This window comes from Gadus morhua, chromosome 22, assembly GCF_902167405.1.
Source record: "Gadus morhua chromosome 22, gadMor3.0, whole genome shotgun sequence".
Classification (NCBI taxonomy): Eukaryota; Metazoa; Chordata; class Actinopteri; order Gadiformes; family Gadidae; genus Gadus; species Gadus morhua.
In genome coordinates, this window is record NC_044069.1 from 9722882 (window position 1) to 9740126 (window position 17245).

The window sequence follows — 17245 nt, forward strand, 5'->3', positions numbered from 1 at the left end:
GCAGACTTGTTCTGGTGCATTCAAGAGACGATAATTTCTTAAATGACTACAGAAAACTTATATTTTCTTATATTTTTGTGCCTCATTTATGCTGACCTCTTCAGGCGAACAATGAGGAGTCTGAATCGAAAATATGTTTCAAAACATGGTATTGTCTGTAACAATAGTCTTTACCACAGGGACCACAAAAACATGTATTGGGTTCGCAATAATAGCCCATATAAAAACTGTGCATGTTGTGGGGATGCATGGGGAGCCCCCAGAGGGAAAAGGCCCAAACACATCATACAACCCCCTGGTTGCCTATGTTTACCAAGTTTATGCTAAAAAGAAAGCATTTTCCAACCCCCTTCACTGCCTGTCTGTGCTTCCTTCTGTTAGCATGCACTCTCTCTCAAACACTCCCCCTCACGCAATCACACACACACACACACACACACACACACACACACACACACACACACACACACACACACACACACACACACACACCCCTCAGCCTATACGTGCAGGCAGAAAGAGGACCCCACCCCCAATACACCTCTCCATTCAAACACATACACATACATGCTTCTTCATAGCCCTCAAATCATCTATTTATATTTTTTGTTACCTAAAACAAAAAAAAACTTTAACAATGAAAATCCCTTCTCTCCCCACCCCTGTCCTCTGAGTGAGAAATGTCAGCCTGGGCCCGGCGACGCTAGCTCGCTAGCTCGCTGCCAGAAAGCCCTGCATTGTAGAGGAGAAAAGCGAGAGGCAGTGCTGTGCTGTGCTGTGCTGTGCTGTGCCGCCCATCCCCCACGTTCAGATAGCAAAGTTCTGCTGCTTCTGCAAGCAGCGAGGTTGCTGCTGCTGCTAGGAGAGCGAGCAGGCAGGCAGGCAGAGAGAATGAGAGAGGGGGTGGGGAGACAGCGAGAGAGACAGACCGAGAGAGGGTGGGAGTGAGAGAGAGAGAGAGAAAGAGAGAGGTTGGGAGTGAGAGAGCGAGAGAGAGGGTTGGAGTGTGAGAGAGAGAGAGCGAGGGGGGGGGGGGGGGGGGGTTGGGTGGTGAGAGAGAGCAAGAGGGAGGAGGGGAGGCAGAGAGAGAGAGCGAGGGAGAGAGTGTGCGTGTGTGTTCCCATTAATTGTGTTAGCCACTTTATGCATTCTATTAAAACCTAAACCCTCGCTCTTCATGTTTTTAGGATTAATTAAACGTTGAATCTATAGCATTCTGTGTTGAATAGCATACCATTTGTCCATATGGTCTCCACCCCCCCAACACACACACACACACACACACACACACACACACACACACAAACACACACACACACACACACACACACACACACACACACACACACACACACACACACACACACACACACACACACACACACACACACAACCCTCACTACTCCTGTTTCTCTTTTTTGTGTGTCTTCACTTCCTGCTCTGCGACCGGCTCAGTCCATCCCCCATCCTCTTTCCTATCTTCCCTTCCCTTTTGCTGCTCTCCAATTCTCTATCTCTCTCTCACACACACACACACACACACACACACACACACACACACACACACACACACACACACACACACACACACACACACACACACACACACACACACACACACAAAGGGTGTAATTTTATGCTTGCCTCTACTTTCCTCTCTGCTCCTTTCGTTTTGTTCATTGCAACACGTGTGCGCGACTACACGTTGGTTAGCTTATTCTCTCCAGGAAATAACCTAGCTGCCCATGTTGCTCCAATTCTGTAGCAAGCTGATACGATTAAGTGCACAAATGAACATAACACGAGGAACACAGCTCATGCATGAAGTAATTCCCATTGGTTGGCTGAATAGCTGAACATGTGCTATTTCAAGGAGTTTCTTACATGAAAGGCAACACTCTTTGTGTGTCTTATTATCCAACATATGGATATGTGTCTTTATAAGATGTAAAAGTATAGATTTAGCAGAGCTGAATCTATAAGGAATATGTGCATGGGTGATTCGATCACTCTTTTAAAATAAATTACAAATCAAACTCAAATATTTCAGTCTGTGAAGCACCTCAGTGTACTTCTCATTAGAAGCACAACAAATGCTCTTAATAGCACAATAAATACAGTCCGGCTCCAGTAAGTGGCTGCTCCGCTCCAGAGTTTACTTCTAGCTCAGCGTTTCAGTAAAATGGCTGTGTCTCGCGGAGCCTCGTGCTGGTTTGGTTGGTTTCTAGCTCACTCTCTCGTTCTGTAACAGAAGCCCCCCCACATTTGTGTCGGTGAATTTAATTCCCTGGCTCTCTATTTATATTCTCCCTTAAACTTTTAGTTGAAACGGAGTCGCCGTGGATACCGGATTCGGTCCGGAGGAAGGGGGAATGAACCGGGGCACGGGTACATTGTTTAAATAATTGTATTTATGTTCAATGCTATTCAGAGTTTGATTGTGAGTGACTCGCAGTGCTGAGAGAGAGGGAGAGAGGAATATCATGGCCGCTCAGGTCGCCAGCGCCGCCACTCTCAACACTAGCCCGCCATCGGAACTCAAAAAGCCGGATCGGGACCCGCAGGAGGAGTCGGTACCGGGAGAGAAACAACATGAAAATAAGGAACCGGGATCTGACAGCGGATCACCGGGCCAGAAGGAGCTGCAGGACGGGAGCGATGCTGGAAATTCTGGGGGAGGAGGGGATTCTGACATGAAGAACGGGAACGGGAATTTACCAAGGGTAAATAATAACAGCAGCAACCAGAATGATACAGGGGGGCCCGAAGGAAATAACCATCCCGGGATGGGACACCACCACTCGGGCCCCTTTCCTCCACCTCCTTACGGTTACAACCAGCACTACAGCCGGGCCCCTTTTCATCAACATGGCGGACAACAAAGCCCTGGCATGGCAGCTGCATCGGGGCCGGCAGTGCAACCAGGCAGTATGATGGACTCTTACCCTCCTAATTCACACGAGCACGGCTACCCAAACCATTACAACAACTACAGCCCATTCCCAAATAGGACTTCTTACCAGGGCCAAGGATACGGGGCCATGAATTCCCCGCGTAATAACCAGCCTCCGGCGGCTGGGGGGCAGCCAGGCAAGCAACAGCCCGCAGGAGGAACCGCTGCTATGGCTGCCTCTTACAATAATCAGAGGTATAACATGGGAAATCAACAACCTACATCTACACCAACTTTAAATCAGCTGCTGACCTCTCCAAGCTCTGCGAGGAGCTATCAAAATTACCCTCAAGGAGACTATAACAATCAGGAAGGGGCCAGCAAGGGACCAGCAGATATGGGAAGCAGTCAGTATGGTGGGGGCCATCCGAGTTGGCAACAAAGAAGCCATCATCCTCCTCCCATGAGCCCGGGAAACACTGGACAACCTCTTAACCGAAATCAGGTAAACTTTACTTACAGTACTGACCTACTTTGAGTTAGTTAAAGTTACTCAACGACTCTCCAAAGGGACCATAGTCTTTCATATTGCAATGGAACAGCCATTGTCCATGTAGCAAGATCTCTAAAATGGCTGCCTCTCTCTTTCTATCAGTACCACCCCCTGCAATAATGTTTATATGACATAGAATAAGCATCAGTTAGTGTTGTAAACAACTTTGTAGTGACTGGGGTCTCGGTGTGACTCGAAGATACGTCCAGTGTGAGGTAGGGTAGAGTTTGTCGCAAGAAATTTGGGTGGGTGAACTGACATTTCCTTGTCATGCTCGGTCTGTTTCACTCCACATGTAGTTTTAAAGCGATGTCCGACTGATTTGTCTCGGGATCCACGTTAAAGTGGGTTTCATGAAGTGCACCCTGTGATCCAAAGTTTTGTCAATAAGAGACTGCCGTGACACTAGGATAACAAGTAGATGCCAACGATAACGATGACTGTTAGACACATTTGCATATGCATAAGTCACCGTGACGTTAAAACGTGTTTTCTCTAAAATGCTACCTTACGGTGAAAGTCTGGAGATTGAGAGAGCAGCGAATCGCAAAATGTATATCTGTGGAGGTGTTTACATCGTATCAAAGTCTGATTTCGATCGAGGCGGTTCTCTCCTAATCAAGGGAGGTGTATTTGTCCGGGAATTTCTCTCACTGTTCTCCCCATGTGCCGCTTGTAAACACGGCCAGTGATTTTGTGCTGGCAAAGTGCAGATTGCTTTGCTCTGGGATTTGAATTATGGAGGTAAAATCCTGCTGTCAGAGCCAGGAGACAGTTGGTCTTAGGTTGACATGCGAGTCGAGATCTGATTGGCTCCCAATCCTCCGCTCCTGGCCATTTATAATTGCATCTAATGCAACGCTGCGAGAGCAGCTCTGCCCAGCTCCTGTTATTTCACGCTTTCACAATAAGGCATTTCGAGCATATTGGTCTGACTAAATGCATGCGATTCAACGTAAATGCATTTGTATGCATTTGTGTATCAAAATAGGTATTTATGTGTTCGATGTAACGTTTTTTTTTTTCGAGTTTAAATGATAAACTAAACGAGGCTGACAAGATATGTAATACGAATAAACGGTTCATGTTTGAATACGTTTGTTTTTTTAAACGTTAAAACATCATGTTCTTGGGCTCCCCACTGCAGTAATTTGCATGTTGACACCGTTTTAGTCTCATGTTTTTATTTCCTCTCCTTTTTATCTCGTCTCTGCGGATATCTTTTTTTAGTAAGAGAAATATCGGCTAAACCAGATTAATTATGGGGGACAACTGTGGATGACTTGTACCCCTAACTGACCCTGTTACGGTATAGGTGCTAGGTGTGGTCTTTTTAACCTCTCTCAGCCTTTTTTAACCACTGCTTTCAGATCAGCTAGGTTGAAGTTTAGGATAAGCTGGCTCTGGCCATGTTGGAGATTGGAACATGATGACCATCAAAATAGTTTTGTTTTTGTTTACAAAGCAGTCCTTTGGTACCATGTCAATTTTAGTTGGTTGGTCCTTGGTTTACATAGCCAAATGAGTACTATAGCCAGGTCAACACGACCAACATGCAGCCCTCTACTGCGGGGATGATTGCAATGAGACTCTGAGAAAGCTCCCTGATTGTTGTTTCTACTTTTTCTTTGTGTTTTCCTCGACCGTTGCTGGTCACATTTACAACAGGTAGAACCAAGATGGGCACTGCTCAATCACTCCCTGTCCAATCGCCATTGGACACTGAGATGGTAACCTGTAAACAAAAACATGAGGGAGATTGAGGAATGATGATATTTTCTGCAGTGACCGTGTTCTGCAAACAATACTCAATAGGCAATTGAGCTGGATTCTCATATGGTAATGTTTCTATCTGAGGTGCTATGCACAAAATCCCAATAACTAAAACAAGGATGTGGATGCACTTAATGTTATAATACTAGACGTCAGGAAAAATATCAAAGACTTTGTTTTGGTCCAGGCTGCGTTTTAATATGCCATTTTCTTTATCAAGTCGTTTTTTAAAAAGCTTTTTATTTGATGGGTTGGGTAAAGTGGCAACCGTTGATTCAGCATGCCATCTCCAATTATGGAAGAATAGTACTGTGGAGCGGTGATTTCCGAACAACTCAACATCGAATCATTGGGTACAAACTGGATGCAAGAGCTGCTACATGCTTTTTATTTATCTTTGGAAAAGCAACTTTTGTAATTGCATTTTTCTTAATTTCCCTCATCTAATTTGGGAGAATGGTCTAGGGGGCATTTTCCATTGCAGTTGTGTCTTGAGAATCAGCCGTAACCATGACCTACATTTAGTGAGTAGCCATCTGAAATTCTGGGAAGTCCCGTCCCCCCCCCTCTCTCTCTACTACTAATGAGAGTCTGTGTTTCAGTGTTGGTAGACCTGACTATTCAACACATTGATCGGTTACCTGGGGATGTCTTTATGTATCCCATTCTGTTGATGGTTTAGTACCTCTGAAGTAATTGCCAAATCAAACCTGGCAATTGTATTTTCTTTATTTCTTTCCTTGATGTTTCAAATCCGTACTTGGGATGTTGACACTTTATTCCAAATTCATCATTATTAAAGTAAAACATTGTTTCCTGTAAAATGTTAGCAGCAGGTGAACCTCACAGGCTTCTTTTTCGTTTGGTATAATCAGAGGTCACAACGCAACCCAAAAAACATTGATCTCATTTAACGCATACAAATTAAAACCTATACAGATCAACTGTAATTATCACCAGCCCTTTTTGTGTTCCTTTGTCGTCCTACTGGGCCCATCCTCAGAAATTGACTTTTTGGGTTTTGTGCCCTCAGAACAGTTGCATACCCTTATTCTGTTGTTGACTGGTACAATCCCAGAGAAGAGCAAGCCTTGCTTGTCTTGCCGCTAGTACGCCAATCGCTCAGGCCGTATGGTTAGAATTAACACCTACTCTGGTGGTGTTAAACGGGTAGCGGGTGAAGGGCATTTGTTCAGAGTATCGTTTTGCGGTTGGGTTTGTTCAGAGAGCATTTTTGAGTCGTGTTAACCTGTTGTTGTTCCTCGATGTCGAAATCCATTGACTGCCATTGAGTTGTTTGCATCAGTAGTAGAGTTTGTGTACAGAATTGTCTCGTCTTGAGTATTGCATATGCTCAGGGTCCAAAATGAATGCCTGCCACCAGCCAATGAACCTTCAATCATCCTATATGCGTGACAGAAAGAATGCATTTGGAGTTGCTTAAATCCGTGTCAACTAGGAGTGTTATGTGATCACCTAGCATTATGGGTCTGTCGACACGGTTTAGCGTGTCTGTTTTTGCGGATTGACTGGCTAACTCGATGTGGCAGCCAGCCGATCAAAGTTCAAACTTCACATGTGCATGCTTCTGACCGGCCTTGCGGCAACAAGACGGTTTGGGGGCGTCTTGCGGCATAGCCCTCGCTTTGATTTCGCCATCCGCGCTTGGTCCGCGGTTAGCCATAGTTTTGTTACGACCCAATGGCGGCTGTTACGAAAGACTTGTTTTGGTTTAAGATGACTGTAGGCGCCAAGCCCTCGAAGTACTCCTTGGCTCAGAGGGTAACCGGCCTGTCGGCCCCAGATGAATCTCCTGCCCTAGAATATGTTAATTGAGTGATGCCTCGGTGCTTATATTGGGGTAGTTTGTCATGCCTCATGCACAAACCAAGTGTTCTGATGATGAAGTATGGCACGCCGGTGGTAGCTGCAGGTGTTATGATTGTGGGGGGGTTCCCCCACTGAAAGCCGAGGTAGAGGGGAGCCTCTTTGTGGAAGCCCTGAGGCCCTTTCCGGCTGCCTTCGACTAAATTGACTGAATGAAGTCATAAACCAAAAATGTACGCCTAGTTTAAAAAAAAATTGTATATTAAAAAACAAAATTGCTGTATGTAAGAAAAAAAACGCTTGAGCACTACACCAATGGAAGAATTGCAATAAATGTAACGGTATAAACAGTTTTCCCCTAAAACCTGTGTTTATATCTCTGTTATAAGATTCATATCACTATGATGGATTTTTGGAGCATAAGCCTTGGGAATTGTCATTATGAAGACAACAACTTTGTATTGTCAAACAATTTGTTTTTCCGGCAGGAGAGGTGCTACTATTTAAGAGGTGTGATATCCTCCAACGGTCCCACCTGATGGTTTATTACTGCACAGCACACACATTTATTATTTCAATAAAAATGTATATTTTGATCGTCAAGTCTTTACTTGCTGTAACGTATTGCCTTCTACAGCAGTTGGATGAGGTTTAAAGGACACAATGAAGGATTTTTTACCGTGTTGCCATTGCCTTCTCCTTCGCTATTGCTGGTCAGATTCTGTAAATCTACGGTTTCCCATTTTTGAATCTGTGATTTTTAAACAATGTGATTGGTAGTTTAATTGCTGATTCCAAAGCTCTGGCCTGGTGATATGGACTGCCTACGGTGTTTTCCGACAACAGCGTCAGTGCAAAGGAGACACTGGCCTAGACGTGATGCCATTTGAAATTGCAACACACCATATCTACATGTTTTTTATTTTCATTCATTCAAAGTGTGCTAAAGCACAACCCTGTCCAAATGTTTTTACGTGTTATTTTCTACCACCTGCTTGCTCTCATTTCGGCAGTCTTGTCCCTTTTTTATTTTCTCTCTGTGGCCGGCTGGTGGTTTGGCTCCAGGGTGGAAAAAGAGGAGTGAACTCTGGAGTTCACCCTCCACGCTCGTCAGTGCTGAGTAATGATTCCCCCGCCTCAGGTGTGTGTCTGTGTCTGTGTGTGTGTGTGTGTGTGTGTGCTCTCTCCACGTGGGCACACATGCACACAGTCTCTTACTGTGTGTTTGGCCAAACAAAATCGGTGTCAGTGATACTCAAGGGAGGAGACGGGGGCGAGTGTGTGAGTGCTGTATTTTGTGAATGATCTTCCTAGCTCAATTCCCCCCCCCCACACACACTCTTGACAGCTGTGAGTATATTTATGTATAAAGTGCAATGCTCACGTGTGTGTGTGTGTGTGTGTGTGTGTGTGTGTGTGTGTGTGTGTGTGTGTGTGTGTGTGTGTGTGTGTGTGTGTGTGTGTGTGTGTGTGTGTGTGTGTGTGTGTGTGTGTGTGTGTGTGTGTGCTCCACGTGCCATCCATCTCTCTCTTCCTCTCACCACTCCTCTTCTGTCGCTCTCGGTCCCTCCCTACCTGCCTGCTCCGTCTGTAAACGTAAGGCTGGTCCATTTTTAGATGATCAGATATCATACGATTTCCGCCCCCCCCCCCCCCCAATATAATGCAAAAAGACTCAAATGTAATCAAGGGTCAATAATCGATAAAGAGCAAGCTAATAAAGGTCTTTCATTTGACGGACCCATGAAAGTCTGAAAAGTTCACCCAATGAGATCTCTATCTTGTGCAGCCTGGTTTGGATGTGACTTTAATGGAGCTTCCTCAGGCCTAAAATTTTTTTTGTTTGGTTCCGGTTTCCGACCGACCCTGTCAATGTATGTGCGACCCAAATTATTTTATGAGTTTTATAAAAAAAAAAAAAAAAAAAAAACTTTTTTTTTTTTTTATGTAATTATGTATTGGTACAGCACCTCTATAATTACGTTTTGGTACAGCACCTCTTCATTCTGTACAAGGATGAGCGAATTTTCTCGTTTTTAAATGAAAACAACCTACCTATCATTCGCTGCCGCTGGAAGAAATAAAATAAAAAAATAAAATAAATTCCCTACCTACCCATGACCTCAACTGACAACCAACAGGAACCAAACTTTTTTTTTTTTTAGGCCTCATAACATTACGAAATATCCGTTCCCTCCTCCTGTCGGCCTTGTGTTTGGTTTACTTCTTCGTCATTCTCCAGTGTAGTCAGTTTAGCAGGGCACAGCCTCTGTGTCGTGCTGTACAGAGTGGGGCACATTTGGCCTGATGCGGTCCACTCTACATGGTACTTCTGGAATAGCTGAACAAGGGTGAAGTGGCCTCCGTAATTCTGGCCCGGACCCGATGACCAGAGCGAGGCCTTGTTATTCCTCAGCCCCCATTGTAGCGAACGACTTGCTGTGGCACATTACCTTTTCACGAAAGGACCCGGGAAAAAAAGCACGCCCACTCTTGCACATTGTGAATGCACTGGCAAAAAAAAAAAAAATGGAAATACTAAAATTACCTCCGCCATGGACAAATGTCACACTCTGGCTGTTGCGTTTGGGCTACGTCGAATATGAAGGTAATTCATTTCTTTTGACATTTACCTTTTTGGAAATGCTCCAGATTAGCATAGTAATATCCCCGTTCTGAAATACAGCTGTGTGTGTGTGTGTGTGTGTGTGTGTGTGTGTGTGTGTGTGTGTGTGTGTGTGTGTGTGTGTGTGTGTGTGTGTGTGTGTGTGTGTGTGTGTGTGTGTGTGTGTGTGTGTGTGTGTGTGTGTGTGTGCGCGCGCGCGCCTGGTGTTTGTGTATGTATATATCGTTTTCCTTGTGTAAAAGGTAACCTTTTCAAATATGTGCTGATATGTGTTTATACCGGAGAGATGCTCACGACACGGGGCTTCTATACCTGCACAGAATCCAAAAGCCTTCCAGGTGACTGAGCGAGATGAAGGGAGGGGCATGTGAACCCTGCCTGGCAATGACGCTCTACAACCAAACGGGCTCCCCCCCCCCCCCCCCCCCCCCCCCAGCCTTCAATTTCTCTGATTACGGTGCCATTGCCTCGATGTGCATAATTACCTGAATAATTAATTGACTCCTATTTAACGAGCAATGAATTATGTTCATCACTATTTATTGTCCGCGTTGTCGCTAATGCCCAATTGGATTGCTCAACCTTTTTTTCATAAAGCACAATAAGCAGTAATGAAATGCAATACGGTTGCTTTTGCAAACGACCATAACCATATGGTTCTTCCCTCATCCACTCTCCCAATTTGGCCTTTCACACCAGGCCTTATGGCTGATGAACTTAAAGAGGTGTTCCAAAATTATCCCAAGAAAATGGCAATTCGTTTTCTTGAGAACAAGTTGTTCATCCCAAGAAAGACTCAAATGCATATCAGAATTGCAATTGCTCCTTTTCTACAAAAAAGTTTTGTAGAAACTCGTTTTGTTATCTATATCAAACATCCACCAAGGCACTGCGCTATGAAACTAGTACCGTTGGTTTCTCGCACACATCACGGCCCTCCCGCACAGTTCTGCCATTGTCTACAACTGCCGCGTCAGTGGGGTTTGATAAACATGGGCGTGTCACCGCTATGGCTGTTGTAACTGTCCTCCCATAGCGCTCCTTTCTTCCCTTCACCTGCCGATTTGCATTGCTCTGGGCCCAGGTGTAACTGTTCCCTGTGTGTGCGCAAACACACACACACACACACACACACACACACACACACACACACACACACACACACACACACACACCGACCACACACACTTTTGAAGGTTTGTGTGGTTATTAGATTGTTGTGTTTTCTGCCATGTATTCACATTATATATATATATATTTATTGGGCAGTTTTTGTCGCCATAATCCAACCCAGGGACTTTTACAACCCTTAGAAAGTTGGACCCAACTGCAAGTCGTCAAGTTCGCCCGGCACCTGCTGTTATCCAACGGGCGGTTTGATTGTCTGTTGGTTGTCTGCCAGAGAGAACGGCTAGGGTTCAATGTGCAACGCTGGCGGCTCAGGTGCTTTCCCGCTCCCCCAGAGCACTGCTGTCGGCCAACAGCGTGCGCGAGACAGTCGGACCATGCCCGGCCCAGCAACAGCCATTGGGTAATGTCACGCTGGGTGATATTCCCCTTGAAATAATACAAACTTTTTCGAAATGACGGAGAAAAGAAAACTAGTTTAAGTGTGATACCATACTTTAATTTTAACTTGCTAATTGACAAACATTTCGTGCTATTTATTAAATTGTGCAAAAAGATTCCCCATGCTGATGCATTTTCCTCGTTGCCCCGACCCACGCTGTCCCATATCCTTCTCCTGCCTCCCTCTCTCTCTCTCCTGCCTCCCTCTCTCCTCCCCCTCCTCTCTGCAGCTCTATCTCACGCCGGCACCCTGTCTCCGCTTTGATCCCTCCATTACTCTATTGGCCCACGCTCTCACCCACCTTGCCCTCTACAACGCAAGAGTACCCCCTCGCGGAGCCCGTGTCTCTTCCCTGTCTTTGGTGTTTACAGGGAGCATCACGCTCGACTACCAACACTGACAACAAAGACAAACAAACAAACAAACGAGGGAAATCAAGTAGGCTTATGCCGCCGCCATCCCCTCGTAGAAAAAAAAGTCTTTTAGCATTCCGCGGAACAGCTGGGGAAACATCTGTGTGACTGGTGTTAGTGGCACGCTGTTCTCTCCCCCTCGCTCTCTCGCTTGCAATACTTTACTTTTGTGGCGTCGTGCGGCGGTCCGCTGAAAGCTGGATCCACAGAGGATTGTGGTTGGATGGGACTCTTGATTGCCTTAATTGCCTTTTGTCATTTGCCTTTTCCGCTCCCTCTCTAACCCAATGCTTTGTTTATATTTGTTATTACACAGCTTTTTCCCCTTCCCTACTTCCTTTTAAATCCTTTTGCAACCTTTGTATGTGTGTGTCTGTGTGTTTGAGATGCAGCTGCAATATTTACATTCATGGTTTGTAAGAAACAGTTTGACTTGTCAGCATGTGGCCACATGTGTCCACATTTGCAACTGTTCCTTCTTTGTCATGCTGGGCTCTTCGACCAGCTTCGTCTAAACAGTGTCACACCAGGGATGTCTCTTCATCCTTTCAGAGAGGTTGGAAACTCTGTGATCCTTGCCCTTACTCCCAGTGAGAAAGCGGCTCTCTTGTTACAGTAAGGCTTCTGGTGTCTGGCCCAGACCAAACGGACTCGGAGGCCAACACTAGTGACGTGTTAGGGACACAACATCTGAGGGTGGCCTTTACTCCACGTGTGTGTGTGTGTGTGTGTGGGTGTGTTTGTGCGCGCTCACACAAGGAGTGTTGAGCGAGGACAATGGTGTGTGCGCACGCACGCGGGGGCGCGGGTGAAGCCATGTGGCGGATTAAATTAGCAGCAGTTGTTTACGTCCCACCCCTCCAACCGTCCATCTGCTTGACTCGGCCCACTAAGCGCGATCTCTGCGATCAGGCATCACTCCAGACCCCCCCCCTACCCTCACCACCCATACACACACACACACACACACACACACACACACACATACGCACTCCTTTTATACACAGTGTATACTTAGGCTTAAACAAACCTGGATCAGAAGCCACGTGCGCACGTGCACGTCACATACACTCATACACCCCACTCAGCCTCACCAGTGTCGCGGTCGTGAGACAATACACTCTGAGGAAACAGCGGCTGCCAAGGAGTGCCCTGGCTTTCCTCTATGCAGATTAGCCATGTGCTAATTGCATGTGTTTATATATTTATTTAAGGGAGCATGACTGCGCGGTGAGTGGCCGTGGGGAGGAGTTTCCTCTGGCAAGTTGATCAGATGAATGGGCGAGAGGGAGAGCCAGAGGGACGGAGCGTTAGGCCACGTGTCTCGTTTTGATGGATGACAACGATTTACCTTAATCGCCTCCTCGGCTTTCGTGGGACCTGTAGGATAACCAAATTCAGCTTTTCACCCCGAAACACCTCTTCCTTTCCCTGGGGTCTTATTTGTGGGTGTATCATCTTGGCTACGGTTAAACTGCATTGTTGTGCTGCCTGATCAGGGCTAAAAGTGCCCTCACCAGCAATTCACTTGTGATGGCTCAACGGCAGCACATGGGCATCGGGGTGTCATCTCGCAAGCTTAGGAATCGACCCGGTAACCCTCCAGTTACCATATAACCTATATCATGAGCTAATCCGCATTTTATAAATTAAAATGGGCTGCATTGTTTCGCTTTGAGTCCTTCTATTAATTGGGCCGCCTTGCAAATTAGCATCAAGTGGTATTGGTAGTTTTCTTTATAGTAGAGGAAACCGCAACTGGCCTGTTTGCTATGATATCAAGTGTGAAAAGGAATCTCCCAGCACCACAAACCAGCATTTTTCTCAGAAGCCCACGTTTGTGATAGAAATGAAACACACAAGCATAGTCCTCTGATGCCCATAGATGAATGGGGAATATTTGTATCACTAAAGGTGTTGTCTATCTAATCACAAATCATTCTGACAATGGTGTTAAGTAATGTCGGTTTGATGACCTATTACTCTTTGATGCGGTTCTTCTTCCACCCCATAACGGCGCTGGACCTGAACTTCTTACTCCTTTCACTGGTTGTTTTTTCACCAGCAGAAGTCTAGTTGGAGCAGAACACCAGTTTGAGCAGAAGACTAACCCAAGCTCATAGTCTTTAAGTCTGAAACCCCACCCGGCTGAGAAAATATAGTGAAACTATAGTAGTAGTATTAGTAGTAGTAGTGGGGAACTATTCATTCATTTCTACATCCTGTGTTGAAATGCCCCTGTCTAAATGTCAGTTTCCGTGTCTTGCCATTAAAAAGCATCACAGGTCATGCATCTCCCGGCTCAAAATAGAGGTGTGAATACCATGTTTACATTTTTTCCCTTCTTGAACAAAAAACCCCGTCATTTAACGATTAGTCAACACCGTTATGTAAATTGGCTTATCACTCTATCCGCTGATCGTTTCTCCCCATCATTAATGCCAACTGTAGTTAATCAGCATGGCCTCCATGTGCTATTAAAAGTACTCTCCTGCTTCCCCTTTAAGGTTCAGCCAACTCCTCAGCGGACGGGTGAATGGAGGGACAGGATGATTAATGTTTCAGAGCCCACACGGACTCTTGCTGCATCAGAGCAGCGGCGGCGGCGGCGTCCGTGAGGACCGCATGATCTCCAAGAGATCGCTTAGCCACGTGCTGGGCCCTTTATGGGCCCCGTCAAAAGACAGCGTAACCGCTCAATTAGCTCATTAGCGGAGGCCCTGGAAGTAGACCACCCCCTACACCCCCCCCCCCCCCCCACATGTTTTCCATGTTCTACCTCCCGTTTGGACAAGCTTGGCCTCCTTGCACAAAGGGACGACGTGATGCCCCGTGTTGGGGAGGTGCAGAGCTCTGGGTTGTGTCAACAAACCATGATCTAGCTGTACTTCTGGTGTGTGTGTGTGTGTGTGTGTGTGTGTGTGTGTGTGTGTGTGTGTGTGTGTGTGTGTGTGTGTGTGTGTGTGTGTGTGTGTGTGTGTGTGTGTCAGTTCAGGGGTGTTGGGAGCAGGGTGAAGGTACTCTGAGGTATCGTATGGCTCTGGCCCAGATCCTTCACACCAACGTGCACCCACAGGCTGACCGGGGTTAGGAGTGCACTAAAGGTCACCAGAGTGTCTGTCTGTGTCCACTGGGGCCTGCCACCGCTTACACCCCAACGCAGCCCCCTGCGGTCCTGGTGGTAAAGCGCCCTGGGGAGTATAGTAACACCTCTTCCCGCCCACAGACACACACGGGGCGCAACACTAATACCACGTCCAAGGAGCTGCAGTGGGAGGTGAGTCTGTGGGGGGGGGGGGGGGGTCGAGGGATCAGTTGGATGTAAAACCAGTAGCGGAGCATAGTCCCGGCGGCGAGTTCCTCTCCGTCTTGAGCATGTGATCGGGACGGGGTGGCCGCTGTGTTGCCCCACTCCAGATCCCTATTGGGCTGGGAATTTACCAAGAAAAGGGTTTGGTAGTGTGTGTGTGTGTGTGTGTGTGTGTGTGTGTGTGTGTGTGTTTGTACTCTTGCGAATGTGGCACCTCAGACTCTAAACCCCGTGTATCCGCGAGCGTCGGCGTCCATCATGTCCTTACGGCTCCAGAAGACGGCATCGGAATCCCCAGTAACAACAACATTGAACCTGTTGCATCCCAACAATGGCATGTGCGTTTGTGTGTGTGTGTGTGTGTGTGTGTGTACACACGCAAACACATGTCCACATTCCCCAAACCGCCCCCACCCCCTGCACCTCCTTCCCATGCGCTGCGCTGTCATTCATAGAGTGCCAAAGCCCTGCTGCTTTACTGAAGGCCGAGCGGAGCGCTGGCCCGGGTTCAAACAGCCGTGCAGCTGGGACCTGTTACATTTTCGGCACACTGCCCTCACTCTTCGTCTCGCCCGGCTATAAATAGCACGGCGGTGGTTGTCTTCCCTTAACCAGGGGAAGAGGTTTTTTTTTATTTTTTCTCCCTCCCCCGAGCGAGCGAGCGAGGGAGGGATGGGAAAGGGAAGGGGAGAAAAAAACAAAAAAAAACCACACACAGATTAATAACCGTGGGAAGAGATGGGAGCGCTGTGACTGCTCGCCCGAGGTCAGCTGGCCTTGAGGTGTTTGCCGCTTCAGAAAGCAGTGGCTGCCGTTCTTCTTTCCTTCCCCCCCCCCAACCACCCTCCCACCCCCCTTCTGCTACCACCGCCGCAACGGACGTCGTCTGGATGCGCTCGTCTGCTCGTCGGCTAAAGTGCCGCGGGGATACAGCGCGCGTTAAATGACCCGCGAACGGCACCGGTTAGAGGCCACTCAGACATGCACGGCATCGTCCTCTCCGCCGCTGTGTTTCCCTTCTGAGTAAGGGGTAGTTCAAGCTTGCAGCTCGCAGCACACACACACACACACACACACACACACACACACACACACACACACACACACACACACACACACACACACACACACACACACACACACACACACACACACACACACGCATGCGCTCACAAGCGCTGACCTTGGCTTCAGTTGCTGATTTGCAAAGCCTTCCTATTGTGAATTCGCATTTATTATTTTTTCCTCTGGTTTCCTCCAGTGTGGTGGATTGGCGCAGACTGCTTACATGCTACTTCCAAGCCACAGGGCTCTGCCAAGGTCAAGCGCCCCACCCTCCCCATTCCCAGCACCACCTCACCCACCCTCCCACCATCCGTCAGCCTCCCTGGTGACGTCCCCCCAGCTGTTGGGGGGGGGGGGCCGGCTGGGTATCCAGCCACCACAGCCAGACACTTCCACTTCCTTGAACGCTTATTGGAGAGGGACGGGCACGCACGCACGCACGCACGCGCACACACACGCACCCCCCCCCCCCCCCCCTCCCGGATGACTTGAGTGAAACCCTATCCCCTCACTGGCACAATGATCTCCAGGCGGGGAAGAAAATCGCTCCTGGCGTAGAAATGCTTGCATAGTAGACTTATCCCCTCATTCATTCATGGCCAGTTTTTTTTTCCTCCTTCTTCTCTCTGCCTTTCCTTTTCATTCTACGAGTTAATCCAGTCTGAAAGTAAACCCAGAGCTCTTTTCATCCTGCGTTTTGTTGTTTTTGTGTCTCACTCTCGAGTAAACCCCCCCCACCCCAAAAAAAAGAAAAAAGGGTTGCTTCGACATTTCTTATTAGATTTGTTTTGGCCAACGCTTATCTCCACCAAACCCGGTCCGCACACGTTCTGACCCCGGAGGTTCGTCTCACGCCGGCCTGTGTTCGTTCCCCTCTAGCCTCCGGCTGCCATGGATCCGGCGGGGAAGATGCGGGGCCAACAATACGGCGGGGCCAATCCCTACTCCCAACAACAACAGCAGCAACAACAACAGCAGCAGCAGCAACAGCAGCAGCAGGGGCCACCGTCGGGCCCCGGGGCCCAGCAAGGTGGCCCCTACCCGGGGCAGGGTTACGGGCCAGCGGGCCCACAGAGGTACCCCATGGGGATGCAGGGGCGCACCCCTGGCGCCATGGCTGGCATGCAGTACGGACAGCAGGTCAGTGGCTGGTTTGAGCGCATTGTTTCACCCCCCCCGCACATCAACTAAACAAACGGCCGACGAGCATCAAAC

General features: G+C 47.7%; 1 protein-coding gene across 5 annotated transcripts in view; it reads left to right on the forward strand.

Moving 5' to 3' along the window:
• Positions 1 to 2163: 2163 nt before the first annotated feature.
• The window catches only part of arid1ab (AT-rich interactive domain 1Ab), a 46095-nt gene continuing 31013 nt past the window's right edge, over positions 2164 to 17245 (forward strand). For 4 of the 5 annotated variants that reach the window (XM_030348079.1, XM_030348081.1, XM_030348080.1 and 1 more), the window contains exons 1-2: positions 2164 to 3398; positions 16910 to 17170. In XM_030348079.1, coding sequence (XP_030203939.1) covers positions 2484 to 3398; positions 16910 to 17170 — 1176 coding nt within the window. In that variant the 5' untranslated portion in view covers positions 2164 to 2483. The remainder of the gene's footprint in view (positions 3399 to 16909; positions 17171 to 17245) is intronic. The other variant, XM_030348083.1, reaches the window with a different exon arrangement.